The sequence below is a fragment of the Cinclus cinclus genome, chromosome 6 (genome assembly GCF_963662255.1).
Source record: "Cinclus cinclus chromosome 6, bCinCin1.1, whole genome shotgun sequence".
Classification (NCBI taxonomy): domain Eukaryota; kingdom Metazoa; phylum Chordata; class Aves; order Passeriformes; family Cinclidae; genus Cinclus; species Cinclus cinclus.
The window spans coordinates 4,385,299-4,406,391 of record NC_085051.1 but is presented as its reverse complement, the minus strand read 5'-3'; the positions used below and the strand labels follow the sequence as shown (position 1 = coordinate 4,406,391).

Sequence of the window (21,093 nt, the reverse complement as noted above, 5' to 3'; positions counted from 1 at the left end):
TGGTTCCCATTTCTATTATTTTCCCTGTGCACACTTTTTAATGAAATGAAGAAATCCTTTAGTGTTTGTGAAAGCCACCAGATCAGTAGCCCCGGAGAACCAAGCCTAATTTAATTGTTTTCAGAGTGTGTGGCTTCCTTTTCCCTTTGCATAAACAGGGGCTGGCAGTCACCCAGGTTGTGCCAGGGGCACCAGAACAGCCAGCATCCACTTCCCACTGAGGCCAAGGGGCTCAGTCCCCAGCTCTTTCCATTCTCACTGCTCCCACACCATCAGAGAAGGCAATTTCCTCACCCTTCAGCTCCAAGCCACAGGCATAACCCTTCCTGTTCTAACTTCCACAATAAAGAACAAAACACAACAAATCCTTCCTGTCCATGGCTGCTTCTTTACAATACTGGCATTATTTTTAAAATAAGCTGTTAGCCTAGCTGCAAGCCTGTAACAGAGTAGGCTGAGATGGGTGACCCTGGCACTACTGTAATGCTTCAGGATGAAGGGGAACAAAGAAAAGAAGTCGGAACTTGTGCCTTACACATGATGTGCTATCTCTGTGTTGCTGCACTGAAATCTGCACAAAACAAAAGAACCCAGCCTCATATTCCCAGTCCCCAGTGGAAGCAGCAGCCTAAAGGAAAAGCTAGAACCGAAGCACTGCTATAAATTGGTTTTTAGGACTCATAATGGCTTGTCGCTCAAAAGTCCCAAATGGCAGCAGAAATAATTTCCTGAGTTTGTATCTATAAATTAATATCTGCACAGAAACACCTTGTTTGCTTACTAGCCTCTGCCTCATCTGTTAGTTTCTGACTGAGATTCTGCAGCATTGCCACAACTGTGCACAACGCATCCCCAATCTGCTGTTTTATTTAAATGAGCCTGAGTATCCCAAGTAAAAGGCTCTACACGATAAAGATTTAACTACCAGTGAAATAGGGGATTATTACAGATGCAACCAGAACAAAAAGCCAGCATGTCAGTGTCTTTATGTACATATTCACAAATACAGTGATAACAGACAATGACATTCATGCTAAAACACTGAGATAAACATCTTGGGACTGCATTTATTTTAACAGTGTATTTTAACCTCATATATGGCTGACACAGCCAAACTAAAAAGGCTACAGCACTCATAAGAGGAGCTAATATGACACACAACAAAATATGACTTTAGCAGAGAAGAAAAAAGAGAATTTTTTGTTTGCTCGAAGTCGTAGCTTAAAACTGGCAAACCTCACTCCCATAATTACCGCTATTGATTTCAAGAGATTTAGACTGACAAACCTTTAAAGTGGGGTTGATCTCATCTGACTGTAAACACTTACAGGGTGGATATCTGCATATTAAGCTCCTTTCACAGCAGGGATCTGCATGTTAGGGTAAGGTTAATAAAAGGTTATTAAGCTTCAGTCTCTCTCCTGTTGGTAGAGAGAAACAGGTCCTTCCATGGAGGAATGAAATGTTCTGGACTGGGCTGAGTTGAGCCTCTTCCTTTACACGGTGCCTTGACACAAACTTCCCATCAGCTAACTCCCTTCCCACTCTCTATAATGGTCACAGTAGGGACAGGAAGGCAAAACCAGAGTGCTGCTCAAGGTTTAAGGCAAAACAATTAAATACAGTGCAGAGTTCTTTTTCATTTTGAACAAAGGCATCTCTGAGCAGGAAGAAATAAAGGCAGAGCTCACACTACACCTACGAACATCTTTATTGAAAATACCCACTTTGGGCATACTCCTTCTCCTTTACATTCTGCAGAAGAAAGACTGTTCCTGCTTCAGAAGAATCCCTGTAAAGCACAGATTTAAATAAGCAATTTTAAAGTTATCGTACAAGATAGCTACCCAAGTGAAGCAAAACAGTCAAATATTAGTAAGGCACAAAGTCACCCAAACTGCCAATCAAAATGATACCAGAAATACTTTGGAACAGTTAAGTTTAAGAATACACTTCCTTTAAAAATTCAGCTCTCAGTTTTTCTTTTTTTGTTTCTTTGAAAACAGTAAGTTATTTTTTTAGCATTTCTATGGCTTTTCCCCATATTCTATGCTTTCAGGCAAAATAGAACCATTTAGGATAGCATTCAGCAGACTTGCACAAGGAACTAGCAAAAGACCCAAGTACATTTAATTGTCACTAGAGTATTACTACAAAACTTGGCCCTAAGGCAGGTTTCAGTCATACAGAAACTTCTGGGAAGAAATGCAGGAGACTACAGAGGAACAGGAGACCCTCTGCAACACTGAGATTTCCTTGTCTTTTCTCTTCCTGGACAGCATCACAAGATAAGAGAATTTGAGAGAATTACTCAGTTTAATTACTGGAGATCTTAATTTGACACTTGCCTGCAGCAGCAAGTCCTGGTCACCCCCATGCACACAAGTGATGAAGGGGGAAATGCTGAACTGTCTTGGCTTGCAATACAGGTTGTAACCAGAGGTTTGCATTCTATCACCATCTGTTAAACCAGGTAGAGCTGTGTTCTTTATCTCTTCTACAACCCATCCTTCCTCCAGGAGTTATCTCCTGTTAATGGGCCATTGAGTCCCACTGCATGACTGATAAAATTCCATCATCCCATCAGAAGGTGCTCCACCCAGGGGGAGGAGCCAAGCCATTCCTTCACAGATAAAAATGTGAGATTTGGAACATCAGAGCAGCCTTTTCCCACTGGATCCCAGAGGAAAACCAGGTCTTTCCACATCATCACTCAACCTTTGGAGGAAAACTGCAACTTCTCCAGGAGCACTGCTCCAACAGAACCACATCTGTCACTGCAGGAGGATGCAGCCACCATTTAATGGGACTGCTCCAACACCCTGACTGACTGATGGGGTGTCAGCTTGGATTCTGACTCTGGCAGTGTTTTGGGGGTTTTTTTTGTATTACTGTATTTTTATTCTAACTGTTATTCCTATTCCCCTTTCTTTGCCTGAGAGCTCCTTAATTTCAAAATTATAACAATTTGGAGGGAGGGGGTTTACATTTTCCATTTCAAGAGAGGCTCTTGCTTTTCTTAAACACCTGTCTTTCAAACCAAGACAAGAATTCATGTCCTTCCCAGAGTACTGCCCTGTGCTCTGCTCCCCAGCCACAAACAGTGCCCCTGCCACACACATCCAAGGCACAACAAATTCAATTCAGAAGTCAACTCCAGGCTAAGCATTCAAAATAAATCCTGCCCTTTGTCAAGTCAAAGGGAGCAGACTCTTAGTCAAGTTTGTGGATTTGGTTTGGGTTTATTTTTTTGCCTCTAAGTTGTGATCAACACAGTGAAACTATCAAATCAGAAAATGTACCAGGGAGAAAGCAAGCTTCTAGTATATGTTTTTCTCTGTTTTGCTGTACAAATGCATTTCTGTGGGGCTTTTGATTCCCCCTTCTTCTCAGCTGCACAAGTAAATAAAGAAACAGAAGAGCTGCACTGAAGTTCTCTCTCAAGATGGTTATTTCATAAAAATATTTTTCAAAGTTTACCTTGGACTTTTTTGCAAGGGAATAAATGCATTTTTTCCAAGGTGAATAACTAACATTTGACTTCTCCATCTTCACTGGCACACAGGGATAAGCTGAACTCATCAATTTGACTGCCATAGTAAATTTTAATGTACTGCACACACATTTTCTTATATGACTTATATGACTGAGCAAAACAAGAATAACAACAACAACTTTTAAGAAGAAAATACTACACATTCATAACAATCTAGAACATACTGAATAAACCACTTGGGCTTTTATGTACTTGCAAAAGTGCTCCAGCCATAGTTTTCAAAAATTAGTCAAGGAACAGGCTGCAGATTGGTCTGGAAAAACAACAGGGCCAGGGTGGAATTAATTTCTATCAAAATCCATAAGGAAGCAGATTATCCCAGTGCCACTCATGCTTACTGTGGCTTTACTGGCCAAGCCAGCAGGATTGCAGGAGTCATTAGGATTAAGGAAAGGGTAAAGTACTATGCAATTCAGAAAATACAACCTTTTGTGTGGAAAACTTCCAGCTCCAAGACAAGGAAAAAAATAATTTTGTAACTTTTAGAAGGCAGCTGGGAGGTCGGGCAGCTTATATTCTCCAGATCAGAAAAATCAAACATGCGAATCTTGGATGCTTCTGTTCTAGAGAGTCATTATGGGAAAATCTATGTATGGAAAAGGAAATAGATGTAGAGAGTGTGGATTTCTATTAATGAAACTCCTGTCTCAGTAAAGCCTCTTTATTAAAATAGTTGAGCACCTATAACTCAGCGAAGCTCAGTGCAGCTTGCCATGGAATCCCTTTTCTGATCCGTACAGCTGCACTTCTGGAGCAGACCTGCAGAACAAAGAGCTGGCCCCCCAGACTTTGTCTGTACCTCAAGGCATGCAATAAAGTCAGCTGGAGAATCGATAGCTCCAAACATTCCATTAGAAGGAAAGCGCTCACTGAGTGGCACTGAGGCCAGCAGCACGAGCTCAGTGAAATTAAGATATTAACAGAGTGAATGGCAACCCAGCTCTTTCACAGGCTGGACTGCAGCTCCGAGTAAACTCCAGCTTAGCCAAACAAAGCACAAGGGACAGGGTTTCAGGGCTTGCAGATGCAGGGGGAGGAAAGGAAGAGGTTTTGCTTTTAAACACACATTAGAAACTGGGGGTTCCTGGAGAGAGAGAGCTTCTGGGTTGAAAAACCAATCAGTAACATAAATTAAGATCAGATATTCCTTTAAAAATTGGCAAATGTGGAGTTTCAGAGGTTTTGTATTCTCACATAAGAATTTCTATTTATATCCCTCATATCTGTCATTACTCCATCAAATTAATGCTAAACTCAAGAATTTTTAAACTGTAGTTCCTTACAGTGTTGTGTTTAAAGCTTGCAATAGTTCACAAAATATTCCTAGATACCTAGCAGAATTGTCTTTACTGGTCTTCTACAGAAAGGTTCAAGTGATCACATTGATTTGAGGGTTGTGGTTTGGTATTGTTGTTCAAGGGCTTTTTGTAATCTCTGCGTAAAAAATTTCATAAAAGTTAAATTTTAAGAGAAAAACAATTTCCTTCTGTCAGTAAGTTACTAGGCAGTTCTTACTAAGGCATGAATTAAAATGGGTTTTACTGTGGAACTATCAGCTCACCATAATGGACAGGAATTCTTGTACAGCACTACTTCATGTGTAGTACTACTACAGTTCTTAATGGCTTTGTTGCCTCCACAGTAAATTTTCAGACTTCATTTGGGGAAGTTCTCCTAACAAGAAGTAAAACATTTGCTACAGCACTAAATTACATTACAGGAAACCACAGGAAATATATGCTTTACTAAGCAACCGTGCTGTAGTCATCAAATGAAATAAGATTTTTTTTTTACAAGTTTCAGTCATTGTCAAAACAATCCATAACTCTACAAAAGCCTGATAGCTGAAATTTTGCCAAGGTAATACAAAGTGCAGAGCTGACAGCACCAAAAACTGATGGACTATCAGAGCTTCCCTTGCTAGGCCAGACTGCACAATTTTATTTTTTTTTTCCTGAACTGTGCATGGTAACCCTGCAAATGTGCCTCCTCTTCCACCTTGAAATAGCAGACAACTTCAAAAAGGGGGTTGAAACTACATCTGCGCCATAAAAATAAGATCCCAAAAAGAAACACAGCACCTTCCTTGCACATCTTCATTTCTTCTCTACGAAATTTAGAAGTGTAAGGCAGTACTCCCTGTGCAGTGCAAAGCAAGAAAAGGAATTGCATCCAAACTAGTGACAGAAACAAGCACCACAAGGGTCCCAGTCCCAGTGAGTACAAAGCTGTCACAAGGTCAGCTGGCATTTTACCAAAGCAGTCAGCATATAAATTGAGCCTAAACAAGGTAAGTATGTCCTCTGACAAAGAAGATTCCCAACAAAAATAGCAAAAGGATCTCCATTATGGAAGGAAAAAAATGCGCTTATTAAAAATGCAACAACATTTATCTTCCTGCTGCAAACATTCTTATAGCCATTCTGTTTATTGCAGAGGGCCCCAAACAGTGTCAAGTTTCTGTGCTTTGTTTCAGAAATATATTCATATACGGGCTGATTAGGATATACCACAAAACCAATTTGCCACGTAAATATAATAACTGGTTGAATTTGACAAGCCTCCTTCTAGAACAGGAAACACTAAAGCTTTTGTTTAGGGATATTAATCAGCTCAGCAAGCTCAATGTGTCACCTGTACCAGAATGGAAGAAAAGCCACCCCCAGCTGTTGGTAAATCAGGCACCAGTAATATCCAAAGGAGGCAGGACACTCACTGAAGGAATTACTCTGGATCCCAGCTATTCCAACAGGCAGGTTTCCACCAGATACTCATCCTTCCTGTAACTGATCTTCCCATTAGCAATAACGATCCTTCTGCAGCGGCTGTGGAGGTGCACGTGGAAATCCAGGAGAGCTTTCTGCAAACTGAGAACTGCAAATGCAGGCAGATGTAATTCTCTACACACTGGCTCAGCAGCCTGTCTGCACCTTAATACGCAGTGAACATAGTGCTCAGTACACTGGGAATATCATATGTCTCAGAAATCTGACTTCAAGAATACTTAGGAAACACAGATGTCAGGGAGTAATACACCAGAATTCTTAACTGCAGCTTGTCCATCAGCAGATCTTCCTGATGTTCTCACCTCCTGCTGCTCAATGGAAAAGAACTTTACTCATGATTTGTTTTCAAGTTCAGGTTCCTGTAGAAGGGCAAATGATTATGTAAAAATCAAGTGGCTAACTGAAGTGGTGAAGTCAGTACTCCGGGGATGCCAAAACACCACCCTCTGCTGTAAAATGCTGATTTTTTATAGGAGGGTACCACACGTGCTGACCAAACAGGAAAAATCATCAGACAGTGACAGAAATTATCCTCCTCAAACACTGAAAACTTCATCTGTCCCACTGGGATGGTGCATGTTTTGACATTACCAAGCTTGTAATAAGCAAGCCCAAAACGTGTCAAAAGCTCAGCCCTTCCCTTGCTGAGGCTCCCAAGGTCTGCAGGTATGCATGTGCAACCTGGCAATTTTCCATCTAGTTTCCACTTATTTTTACATTCTCTGATCCTTGCAAATGGAACAGTTGGCTCCTGGAATTAAGACTGGGGTGGCAAAGACCCATCTCGATGTTTCGCTGTCCCATTATTCCTGAATTCCAACAGCCTCTCTATTTCCTGCTGACAGCCTCTGATCCTATCAAGCTGAGCAAATGGACAGGCAGTTCATATGATCTTCTGTATCTGGAAATAGCAAAGTACACTTTCTGTCTCATTTACTAATACTGCTGCTAATTTTGCTGTGTCCCAGTTTCTCGTCCATCTGCAATCAAAACTCAGTGTAGCTGAAGGAGAAGGGAACACACTGCAGTACAAACCAGGATCAGGCAGCCATCTCAGCAGAATGAATTCTGCTCCCACTTCTGCTCAGAAATTCTTCCCAAAAGCCTAGGAAGGACTTAGGACATGATTAAATAAATCAGGTCACTTAGCACAAGAGCAGGTAATGCCAGTTTTCCTTTGGACTCGGCTCTGGAGTTAATGCAAGTGCTTTTGAAAATTTTGCAATGTTCAGGAAATTACTGGGAGCAGGTGAGTGTTCCTTCCCATGCACATTGTCTGACAGTGAATATTAATAAATGCAGCTTTTCAACTGGCACAAGAGAATACCTACAGTGTCTCCCTCCATTAGCTGGAGGAGACTTAGATGGATATAGTTATTTCTAAGATTTTTAACATCTGATTACATCAGTTTGACTGCTAGATTCCAAAGTTACTAGAAAGGCAGACAGATTGCTTTCTTAATAATTCAGATTCAGAAATAAAAAAACACAAAGCTTATTATGAGATAACCCGGCAGATACCTGATTCCTCCTTTGAATGCCAACATTACTGGTAATATTTTAAGCAATTACATAATAACTAAAGTGTATTGTGTGAATTCATCAGAATTTCTATTAGCTGGTGTTTTACCTCCAGTTCCCTATGGAAAAATTCTGAGGTATGCCTCAAGCAATTTAATTTTTTTTCTTGGAAAGGTAACACACACACTAAAGGAGATTAAGCAGTGGAGGCTCCAAAGTAACCTACAGGAAAAAAAAATTGAAAACATATCTAGGAGACCTACAGAAATGGGACATACAAGTTTTTCAAAAACATTTTACTGAAATTCTGCCTCTCTGACAGTGTGTTTTGTCATCATTTCTACTTTGAAGGTTTTTACTCACACCAATGATTTGACTGCACTTTCTGTGTCAGGTAAAAGGCAGTGGCTAATACATGTCAGGGCAATCGAGACAATTTGAAATGTATATAAATATATGTTTTTATTATTTAGATAGTATTATATAATATATATTTATTATTATTATTATGATAGATAGATAAAGATATATAAAGTATATATCAACAAACAAAGTAATTCAAGAAGTTGCCCACACTGAACAACTGGAAACAGCTCCCACCCAGACCCTGGAGCCTTTCCTGCAGTGTACATGGGGCTCCCAGGCTGAGATATTGCAAGAATGGCATTCCTGAGGAAGGAGACAGGAAGCATCTGGCCAACTGGCTGCCTCCACATTTCTGGAAAACAAGTTCTAGCAGGAACATAAGGGGACTAACCTTACCTTCTGTGGCTTCCTAGTGAAGTGGATCGAGTTGCTAGAGAAAAATGAATTTTCATTGCCCCTTATGTTATTTTGCATTACAAGTACTCACTGAAATTTGGCTGCTGACAGAGTTTAGCAAAGACCTTTTCAGCAAACCCTCAGTTTTCAAAAATCTCTTTCAAAGAGATGGGCAGCAAAGGAACTCCTGCATGTTTGTAACAATTATCCCATGCCCTAAATCATCTATTCCTAATACTTTTATCTGCAAGTTCCCAAAGTCCACCAACTGAGAACTCCTAAATTACTACAACACAGGTGCACAAGGTTTAAAGGGTAATGAGGTAAGGGGTAATGCAGGGGAAAAAACACTCTTGGAAAACACAATATATTAATTAAGTGAACCAACAGGAGGGAAAAGGAAAGGGGAAAAGTGGTAAAAGGGGAAAAAGTCATCATGCTCTTCACTGGGTCTCAGGCACATTGTGCAACATGGCACTGCTGCAGTGCTTTAAAAGACTTAATATTAAATTCTCAATACTTAAATTCTAACTGCCTGCCTGCAACCTCCTTTGTATCTCCAGTAAATCCATTTTAGTTCACATTTCAGCTTTGGAGCTACACAGGCAAGCTAGAACAAAAACATTGCTAGACATGAGATGATTTGAAAACACATCCTGCTCAGTGCTGGAGAAAGGAATGTGGCCAGAACACTGTGCTCAGGTCTCAAGTAGCAATAACAACAGTTATTTCCTGCAGGAAAATTCTGTTTGAGGGTACAACACTTCCCTTTAAAATACTGGAACTGAAAGACAGGAAATGTAAAAGTGTAAATTCCTTCAGCTGGGGTCTTCTATTCTCAGTGTTATTCCTGCTGTCTGAGGTGACTTCATAAAATTGCATTTCTTTTTAAATCTAAAAGACAAAGCTACCCATTCCAATGAAATACACAGGAGTTCTTGAGTTTATTTTAATAGCAGTGAAAAGGGTATCTTGTTTTGAATTGGCCCTCCTAGGTAAGTTGCTTGACTAATTCCTTCTTGTTGGATGATAATTGGATGAGCATGGGGAATTTTGACAGTTCCAGGTGTCAAGAAGTTGGGAGAAAAATAACATCTGTTCTCATCAAACAGCAGAAAGGCAAATTCACAGTCACTCTTAATAAATGTGCAGCATAAACATTGAACAGAGAGAGAAAGAGATACATGAAAAATACCTTTTTTAAAAGTAAAATTACACTGTGAGTCCAAGAGAGATGAGATTCTAGAGCAAGCACTGAGTGCAACCACACTGACTGAGAACTCAATCCAGGGGCTCTCTGTGACATTAGTTCTGTGTGAAGCATGCAGTCTAAAAAAATAATATCAGTATCTTAAGGTTTTTAAGGTAAGGAAAAAAATCTTATGACAGAGCAGTCACTCCAGGACTTTCTCGTTCTCACTTTCAAATACAAACCTTGTGTGTGTGTGTGTATATATATACATATATATAGTTTTTTTTTTTTTTTTTTGGCAACAGGGTGTAAATGCTCAGTGCCTTCATAGAAGACTTTTCTACTTAGAAGTTGGTCTTAACTGGACAGTTGGAAATGATAATACGACTGGATTTGCTGGAGAAGCAAATATCCAGAATTATCTTCCACTGAACCTGTGCTGACACACAGAACACTGAATAACTCTTTCACTCTGTTCTTTCTTTCCCTAAGACAGATAAATGAATATTTTAAGGAAGCTACATGGCATTCTTACCTGGCAACCTTTTGCCAGACTGTAACATAAGCTTTTGTTTCCCTTTTCATCTCAGAACACGAATAGCAACAGACTTTGAAGTACATTTAAACTAATTTTTTTTTTCAATGTTAATTTTCAGGAATGTTGCCAATCCACTTTTAGCAGATGGTTTGCTATTTAATGTCTCTAGGCGGGTAGAGAAGCTTTAATCAATAGAATCAAAAGAAATGTTGAGAAATGACATGCAATTTTACAAAATCAAAGGCATTTCCTACATATTGTCAAGCAGACAGAAATATATTGACATGTTGTTACTGAAAGGAGCTGAGGAATGTTTCCCACATTACAACACTGAATTTCCTTCTACGTGTTTTCAAGTCTCCAGGTTTCCTCATAACGAGGAATTTTACCCTGTCATAAATTCAGAAATTCTCCAAGAGCAGCTTAATTAAGGAAAAAAGAACCCAGGGCTGAGCAATTAAAAACCTACCCTCAAGAGCTGGCAGAGCCCACATCAAAAGCTCTACCTCTGCTTCCTTTTTCCAACAAGAAATCAGTGCTGTGGCTCCCCACTCACTCTGGGATCCCACCTGCACCTGTTTAACTATAAGGATCCCTAGTTTAACTGTATTTTCAGAGAGAGACATCTTACAGAAAATATTGTAGATATTTTTAATTTTTCTGTGTTCATTTGCACGCAGAATTTTGTCTCAGTACTTAAATGAGTAACAGAATCAGAACGGTGAAGGTGCTTCTAACAAATACTCTGTCTTACATCTGAAAGATACAAGCTGTGCTGAAAACTCAGGTGTGTTGATAGAATTGCACTTACAGGAGGTATAACAATGAAGCAATGAGATTTAAATGTTTCTCTACCAAAAGCACTCCTGTTACAATGGCAGCAAGTGGGAATGAGGTATGCAAACAAAAGTCTTCTGCTGTCATTTTGTTATAGTTTTTTTCTGGTCTCGCTGCTTTTAGTGGCTAAATTCACCAGTCTTCTTGGCATTGTGTATAAGTTTGCACACCCCTTTGGAGCTTGTGTTTGGGTTTTTCTGTTGCTGGTTTGCTTGGTTTATGTCTAACAGTTTTAAATTAATTTTAAACTTGTACAGCTTTACAGCCATGTGAAGACATTAACTAAACAGAAGCTTGAAAAACTTCATTGTGCTACACCTAAGTTTAATGATGTCATAATCCCTTATGGCTGACATCATGTTGTAAAGTCACAGAATTCTAACTCTAAAAAAGCAGGATCAGAAAACCACACACAATTATAATATTTGAGAATAACAGCATCATAGTTTTGGTTCCAGGCCCAGTATTTTGCTTATGACAGTCTGGCTGCATGCAAAAAAAATATTTCTTACTTCATTAAAGGTGTTACACATGTTTTATGAGATGCATATAAACTAAATCAAATCGATTTAAGTCTTCGATCTTTGAATGCTAGATTTGGGGTTAATTAACAAGCAACTATTTGTAGCAATCTACTAGATGTGAAATTGCTTTTGAGAGCAACAGGAAGAGAATCAAAAATGGTGCATTGCTTATTTCCACTTCATGGAAACTCACCAGCACCAGTTTCAATAAGACCAGTGGAGAACCCGGAGTTTCCACTCCAGAACTGCAATTTCATATCAACTAAACAAGGATAAAAGCATTCAGGTATTCTTGTGCAGCCTGTAGGTTTTGCTGTGCTTTTCTCCTCCTTGACCCTCCTTGTCCTCCAAACTGTTAAATGTGAACACGTCTCCTAATCAGAAATTCCACAGAAATTACAGCATACTACTCCCACACCCTTCACTTGAGCAACTTAAAATATTCCTGTTAGCACAAGTAGAAGAGGGAAAGGCTGGCATAATATGATCATTCCATATACAGCTGATAAAATGATAAACACCTCAGAGAAAGACAAATACACAGAACACAGTTATTTTAGAAATTATTCTGTGCTCAGGTCTGCAAGCCTTTTTATTCCGTGCACAGAGAAATCCCAGAAGACATTTTCTCCAACCATAATTTCACTGCAATGATAATCCTGTAATGGATGAGTACAGACTCACTGAGTCTGCAGTGCTTGAAAAGTTTATCTGACAAGTTTCACTTTTACCTCCAGCATGCCAAATCTTATTGCAAAGCCTCTGGCAAGTCATGACTTGATGCAGAAAGGAAAGCTTCAAAGCAATTTGAATCCACCATGAAAGCAGGGACAGGTAATTCTCTGCATTAGTTGGATGATTCATGAAAGAGATCTTTAGCTAGATTCAGATTACATATGAGCAAGTAACACAGCCTGAAAATCTGTATTATGTCCCTAAAAATGAATGATTATTTATCTGTGAAGAAAAAAAGCCCAGAAATACTGTCTTTTTCCTACACTCTTCAGAAAGCTGCTTATAAAAATCATATTTTCTCAGAGACCATCTGTGACAGCTCTAATAAAAGGAAAATTCAAACATTCACATTTAAAATATGGGGCTTGATTTAGGAGATAGGAAGTGTCAAAATCAAAACTACAACAGGATTTCCACAGCCCTACTGACATTACTAACACAAGGTCCATGAGCTCCTGAATTTCCATCATCTAGGCAGAGATTTAAGCAGTTGTGTGGTGTTGAAGATGTGGTAATTAAAACGAGCATGTTGGGAGAGATATCTGATCTCACACTTCGGGGCTCATGTCAGCTTCAAGTTTGTGTCATTGGACAACAGATGTGGCTGCTGCAGGGCACCTCAACATCTGGCTGCTGCAGGGCACCCCAAAATCTGGCTGCTGCGGGGCATCCCAACATCTGGCTGCTGCAGCACATTCCAACATCTGGCTGCTGCAGGGCATCCCAACATCTGGCTGCTGCAGCACATCCCAACATCTGGCAGCTGCAGGGCTCAAGCTCCCTGGACTCTTCCTGAGGGGACAAGGGACCCTGTGTCTGATTCCTCTGAGCAGCTCCAGCAGCCAGCCCTGCCAGCAGCAGCCTGCAGCACTGGGGCCACTGCAGTTCTCTGTGTCCCCCTCCTGCCATCCTTACCCACAGGGACAGGGGCTCTGTGTCAGGGCTTCCACTGCACATCCATATGGCACTGGTCACAGGACAGCTGGGGTTCCTGCCAGCTGCCACAGCACTGCTGTCACAGGAATTCTGCATTTTTAAAACCTCGTGTGTTTAAAGACAATTGAAATAGTGAATATAGCAAGAATCCCTGGGAGACTTGGGAAGACACACTGGCATTTTAATGGCAGAGCACGTCAAGGTAGTAGCTTGGACCTTCCACCTTCGTGTTCTAGAACAGAAATCAGAATATCCTCATTTGTTAATTTCCTAAGTAAAGCAAAGGAGACACTGGAGAATTGTAATAATTAATGACCATCAGGGTTTCAGCTCCTAAACATCTCTGCCTTTCCCTCAGAAAACTAAGGATATGTTAAAAACAGCACCTCAGTTATGAAACACCAGTTAAGCAGAAACAAACTGTGGAGAAAAACAAACAAAATGTTGTTTCACAGGGAACACGTCTATACTGCACAACCCTAGAGAAGATTTAAGTATAGATAACAGCACCATGAAGTCAAAGCATCAAGTTTCATGTACCTGAGAATTTCAGTGCCTATGCAGAGAATCTGTCCACACTAATCCAACAGCTTATTACTGAGCTGTTTATCAGGTTGCTAAAAGGAAGGAGCCCAGAAGTTTCTAAAGAGGCTGCAGAGCTACCACTGCAAAGCCAAGGGCAGCACAGAAACATACCTCCAGGGATAATTAAAAGGAAAATATTATAGTAGATGAATAAAGAGGGATTTGGAAGAGGAATGAAGTTAGTTTTCCCAATATGAAGTTAGTTGTCACTTTTGCATTAGACAGAAATTAAACTTCATTAATTTCGTTAATTGTGGACCAGTAAATGACCTCACTGCTCTGGACTCAGGGACAATCCCAAGACACCACAGAGCCCAGTCTCCAATCCCCAGGCCAAGCAGGGCTGACAAGACAGTCTTACAGCTGCATGTGATGGGGACAGCCACGAACCAGCTGCAGAGGATCCCCTGTGTCCCTTCCCACATTCCATATACCAGCTGATCATCAAGCTGCTGGGCTGTTCCAAAGACAATAAAGGATCCTCCATCACCCTCAGGAGGCAGCTAAGCCATCTCCACAGCTGCCACCTCTGTAGAGAAAAAGACAAACTTTTCCAGCCTAGCAATGAGGGAACTCGTGGAGGGCATGAGGTCACAGCTCTGCTACCAATTCATTTTTTTAACCTTCTGTTGAAGACTTTCATGAAATTGTCATGACTGAAGGAAATGGAATCCAGGTCAATTCCCCTCCCAACTAAAAAGCTATCATTCACTCTCACTCTGCAGCTGAATAAAACTTTTTCTTGTTTCTGTCAAAAGAAACAATCTCGAATAAATCTGCCGTGCTATTCCCACTGTATACACCTAAGGAAACAAAGCAATCTAGATGACAATCAGGAAAATGGAAAACAAAAAAAAAAAAAAAGAGAAACCTCATTCTGAAGAAAACAACTTTAATCATGAAAGGAATCATTCAATATGCAGCAATGAAATCCAGTTACCTTAACAAAGCCCAACTACCACTCCTCACTTTTGCCCACTGCATCCTAACCCCAGGGACATGAATCCTCAGAGGGAAAACCAGAAAGAATGTAATTAGAAGGGAGCTAAAGATATCAAAAGCACAAAAAAATTAATTTTAATTATAGTAATAATATACTATCAAGGTGTAGTCAGAACAATCAACAACATTAAGTCTTCAGCAGATTGTCCTTAGAGTACCTACACCTCCAGTGGTGCTTGAAAATTTACAGCAAATTAAGTCTTCCAGTTGAAATAACTGTATTAAGGTTACTTTAGTGTGCTCATCCCTAAGCATGGAAGAACATGAAAGTTAAATTCCAATTAATCTGCACTGACATGCAGCCATCTAGAATGACTTGAGAAGTCACAGTCTAAAGAGGAAAAATAATGGGATTAATCCTGCCTGTATTACCTATGCAAGCAGCTGCTTCCATTGCAATTAGCTGCACTGGGACAGCAGAGCTGTGTGCTTGCACAGAGCCAGGGAATATGGAGGAATGCACAGGGAATGCAGAGCCCTCTGCAGTGGAGCAAGGGCTGAGTGCTCCCAGGGCTGCTGCCTGGTGCTCCTATGTTTCCCAGCAGAATAAATTCGCTGCAGTGAGTGATAAACATGCCTAATTGCTTTCGAGCTTGAGGGAAATAAGCTGGGGGGGGGGTTTATCCATTAATTATTCCCAAAAGGAGAGAGTACCTCAGGAGTTAGGGACAGGGTGGAGTGGTCATTTGAATCTGGTGAGGTGACTTCATGGAACCCAGCTAGGGTTAGTTAGCCAGGCTGTGAGAGACAGAAGACATTCTTCTTCGTGTGTGAGATCAAGATATAAAGGGTAAATAAGAAACATGACATTTACTTATTCAAATCTTTCCCAGGCTAAAAATTAAGAACGTGGGCTGACCTAGTTCCCAAGCTCGAAATACAGTTTCTGAGAGCAAATCATTTCACTCTAACACCTGACACAGGGACTGAGTGAAAAACACTGGAGACCTCTCCCTGGCCCAGCTGAGCACAGAGGGTGATCAGATGTCCAACCGTGGCACAGCTAGTATCAGCTCGAGTAAATCCACACAGCAAATCATACTAAGCAGCAGAATGAAAGATGATGTAAACAACTCTTCTCTTGCAAATTTTCCCAAGTCCACACAGTGCCTGATATTCCCTGGTTAAGAACAGATGCAGCAGCTTGCAAGGATGAAGGACCAGAGTAGGACACAGATGCCATAGTAACCATCCATCAACCCTAGCTAAAAATTCAGCTAGTCCAGGAATAAACTGTGTGTTACCACTTCAATTTAGACCTAGCTGATGTCTTAACAGTTTAGTAATTCTGTTTAGGTCCGAGGGGGTGGAAGGAAGAATGGGGCAGGGTCAAGAAAGCAAGTTCATGTCACAGACTTCACAGTCTATAATTTTTTTTAAGATAATTCCCAACGAAAACATCATCTGATTAAAATCAGGAAGGCTGAAAAATATTAAAATGACACTGTGTAATAAAACAGCCAGGATGATGTGCAGCAGTGTTTTGAGTGATATGGGTTTAATCATAGCTTAGCTTTTCAAGGAAAATTAAAACTATGAACTATGATGGCCTAAAGCGAAGCTGCAGAAAACAACACATTTCTCCCTTCTGGCTGGTGTTTTTCACTTTGTCTCTGATACAAACCCAGAATTAGATTAAGAGCAGCCTGCCCACTCCCCTGATCTTCCAACTGCTCATACAACTTAGGGCAAGGTTTTGGTGTGAGAGCCAATGCATGGTGCATTATTAAGATGAAGGATATGCTGTGGTCTGCTGAAGCACTCTCGTATTGATTTTAATAATGTGAGAGTGTCTGGGGTTCTTTGAGCCCATTTGGTGTTTGTGAACTCGACAGAACACAGATTTTTTTACCCCATTTAACACTTGTTAACCTCAGCCCTCTAAAGCATACTCTCTGGGAATAAAGCTCAGTGCTACTACTCAGTCCACGTGCCACACACCTCTGTCAGGCAGGAAAGGGGCTGCATTTGGCATCAAGCTACCCATCTGGTCCTTTACTCAGTTTGTTTCATACACATAAACACATGCACACAATTAATATCAGAAAAGACACCATCCCGTTTGCAAACCCCAAAGGAGGTGGGAACTAGAAGTTCCTCTCAGTGGGCTGCCTGCTGGCATGGAGCATACGCCTCCTGCTGAAGGTTTGAGCTGGGGGCAGGAGAAACTCCTTGGCACTGGCTGGAGAGTATCTCCATATAACAACCAACACCACAATCCCACACCACACTGCCACAGAAAATCCTGCAGGTCACCGCCACTGCTAAAAGGTGAAGTCACTTGACCAAAACCATCCTGTGAGCTATGTGTGGCCTCAAGCCAGGAGTCAGGATTCCCAGGCTTGGGTCAGCTCAAGTGTCAGCATCGAGCTTTAGCTCCACAAGATTCTTCTGTGATTTCCCTGTCCATACCATTCTTCCCAACCGCAAGGCACGCCAGCTTTGATTCTCTCTGAACCTCTCTTATCTGGAAATCTCTTTTCAATCTGATACTCTTCTTGACATGAAAATGTCTTTTTAAAAAGACATCCTTTTAAAAGGGTTTATATGAAGGCATGTCTTATTTCTTCTCATTTCCAGGACATTTGATAAAATATTACAAGATGGCAATTGATATGCTAAAAGAATTCCCAGATGGTATCTAATCAAACAATCAGAAAGCAAATTAAAATGAAATATTAGCACAACCCCGTGTGTAAAATGCAGCAGCAAAGCTCTCTGGCATTTGCAGGATATCCTACGGAATGTAATTCTATTACCCCTGCTAATTCCATGCCTGTTCAGCATTGCAGAACATCTGACCTATTGACACGTCTCTCCAACACAAAAATGAAGTGGTCCAAGGAAAAGTTTAACATCAAACTGCAGATAACCCTTATAAACATCTCTAGAACCATTACAGCAGCTGGTTTATTCTATTTCTGGCAACAATGCTCAAACATATAATTTCTTAATGCTGACCTTCAGGTTCAAATCAAACACATTCAAGCTTGGGTTATTTCTTCAATAACTTCAGTGAGTTTTGCACCATGGCCCAGAACTCAAAGCATCTCACAGTTCTAAGAAAAATCTGATTAGAGTATCACCCTATTCTGCAGTATCTGCCCCAGGAATTCCTGTGAGAACCCCAGTTATAATTATCTGGCAAATGAAAGTACAGAAAATCCACTTTGAGCTAAGGATCTGTGATTTTTATTTTATTCATTCATTTGTCTTAAAGACTAAGTCATTTCAGTAAGGCACAAGAAGCTTGTAAAGCTTTTTTTTTTTTAACCCACTAATATTTTGGTAATATCACCAAACTGTTCACTTAGTTAATTTTGAAAGACTCTCTTCAACTTCAAAAGAAGCATTATTTGAGTGAAAAAATATCTGGTTTGGCTTATGGATGGCTAGTCACCAAAAAGGAAAAGCTTATGCTCTAATCCATGCTATACCCTCCTCTGACTGAAGCACACCTTTTCTCTACTGCTCTAAGAACTAGTGACCAAAGGCACGTGCATGGTTAATTTCCTTGAAAACAAACAAGGCTCTTTGAGTTTCACACCAACAAAACCCGCAGGAGTTCTGCTTCAGCCTCCTGAGGGAAGTCAATTAACTTTCACAGACTCACAGAATCGCCAGCTTGGAAGGGACCATCCAAGACAGCCCAACACCTGAACTAGACCATGGCACTGAGCACCACATCCAGGCTTTTTTAAACACATCCAGGCATGGTGACTCCACCACCTCCCTGGGTAGACCATTCCAGTATTGTGTTCCAGTATTCCAACTTTCCAGAACTCCAGCATTCCGACTCTGTGTATCTCACTCTTAGCCAGAGCCCTTTGGAAGATCCCTGTTTTCGTATGTGCTGCCACAGTGCACTCCACTGGCACACAGACAAGAGTACATTTCTTTTAAAAATTCATTTCAGGAACCAAAAGAATTTAAGGACAGCATGATAGAACTTAAAACTTGAAGAAGCTGCTATAACCCCTTCTCCAGAGAAGGGGGGAGGGGGGGAGGGTGTAATTATAAGAAGCAGCATTTTACTCCTTTGAGCCAGATGACAAGACTATCTGAGAAATGACTGTATATACAAAATGAATGACGATATGCCGTATGTAGAAAGATATGAACACAAGTCAAAGCAAAGTAGCTGGGCTTTAATAGCACTAAAGTTGTGTTCACTGACAAGCAGGGAACCCCAACTCATACAAGATTACCCACCCTGCTCGCTCCATTTGCTTCACATTCCCATGAGACCGGTTGGTCAAAACTGCCTGGAAGTGAGCAAGTTTTTTTTTCCACTGGTGATAGGCATCCTTCACCACATGGTCTACTCCTCTTTTTCAGATTTAGGAGAGACTAGAACTAGGGTTTGAGTGTTTGGTGGAGGTTATGCAGGAGTAGAGAAAGATGGTTCCTCTAGATTTTGTACAGGTTCTCACCTATCCCCAAGCCTCCTCACCATCCAATTCATTGGCAGGCTGGGAGGGTATGATGCCATGCAGATGATGAAAACATAAAGAAAGACTCTAAAGATCCCCCAGTAGAGCAAAAGTCACGCAAAATCCCAAACTCACAGGAAGTAATCATATTCTCACCCAGTGCCTCCCCACTTCCACCCTTCTCCCAGGGCACCCATTAAAAGGCAATCAAATTAAAAGGCTTTACACACAGAGAGACTGCCCCAGTTATAATCCCAAGAGGCTCTCGGCACTAAAGGGGAAAACCTTCATCATCCCCAGGAACACAGAGACTCAGCACGGATTAGCAGTCAGTCTGAAACGGGGAGGAGAACAAGAATTCCACTAGCAGCAAATCATTTTGAAAAACAACAAATAGAAATATATTTAAAAGGTAAATTAATTTAAAAAAAAAAACAAAACGAGGGATAAACAGCAAGATGGGAAGCGGGTCTTGGCTCCCAGCCCTCCCCACGGACCCCTGCTTGGGAAGGCACAGACAGGCGGGGAGCTGAGCGGAGCTCCAGCCCCGGGCCGAGCCCGCGGGTGGGGGCGGCTCCGAGAGGCTCCGGGAGGGCTGCCCCGGGCTCCAGCCGGGCTCCCCGCTGCTCTCCAGGGCTCCAGCCGGGCTCCCCCCGGCTCTCCAGGGTTCCAGCCGGGCTCCCCCCGACTCCCCCCGGCTCTCCAGGGCTCCAGCCGGGCTCCCCCCGGCTCTCCAGGGTTCCAGCCGGGCTCCCCCCGACTCCCCCCGGCTCTCCAGGGTTCCAGCCGGGCTCCCCCGGGCTCCAGCCGGGCTCTCCAGGGCTCCAGCCGGGCTCCCCCCGGCTCTCCAGGGTTCCAGCCGGGCTCCCCCCGACTCCCCCCGGCTCTCCAGGGTTCCAGCCGGGCTCCCCCGGGCTCCAGCCGGGCTCTCCAGGGCTCCAGCCGGGCTCCCCCCGGCTCTCCAGGGTTCCAGCCGGGCTCCCCCCGACTCCCCCCGGCTCTCCAGGGTTCCAGCCGGGCTCCCCCGGGCTCCAGCCGGGCTCTCCAGGGCTCCAGCCGGGCTCCCCCCGGCTCCCCCGGGCTCCTCCCGGCTCCTCCCGGCTCCCCCCGGCTCCCCCGTGCTGGCGCTGGCTCCGCCGATCGCGACAGACGCGACAGACGCGACAGACGCGACAGACGCACACGCATCCGACACACAGCGGGAGGGGATGGAAAGGAGGGCGAGCGAGAGGGGGTGAGGTGGTACCTTGGATGTGCTGTTTGATGACATTTTCCAAATGGTCCAGCCTTTCTATAATCCTTAAAGTGTCCCCTTTGTCTTCCTCTAACTTTTTTTCCGAGATCGGCTCCTGCACTTTCACATAAACACTGGCAATGTAGTTGGTGACCCAGCCCACGTACAGCAGGCAGACGATGTTAGTCATTCCACTCAAAATCACGCAAGTGGACACTAAAGTTTTGGTTTTCCTGGTGCACACCATCCTGAGATCCCTCCATATAGCTCCAAAAAATCCTGTGATCCAGAAAACAAAAATGAGCTGCGATGAAAAAAATCCTTTTTCCTCCCCTTTCCCCGAAACCGAGACCACTCCGAAGTCAGTCCATGTCCACGCAAAAAAGTTCTCTGATCCACAGATGAAAAAATACTTGTCGCCTACCTAGCAGGAGAGGTGGGGGCGGGGAGGG

The 21,093-nt window shown here is 42.2% G+C and overlaps 1 protein-coding gene across 2 annotated transcripts in view; it reads right to left on the bottom strand.

Annotated features, from left to right (window-relative positions):
- GALNT18 (polypeptide N-acetylgalactosaminyltransferase 18) overlaps nt 1-20,888 on the bottom strand; it is a 199,754-nt gene extending 178,866 nt beyond the window's left edge. For both annotated transcript variants that reach the window (XM_062494436.1, XM_062494438.1), the window contains exon 1: nt 20,654-20,888. In XM_062494436.1, the coding sequence (XP_062350420.1) occupies nt 20,654-20,888 (235 nt within the window). The remainder of the gene's footprint in view (nt 1-20,653) is intronic.
- Nucleotides 20,889-21,093: the final 205 nt, after the last annotated feature.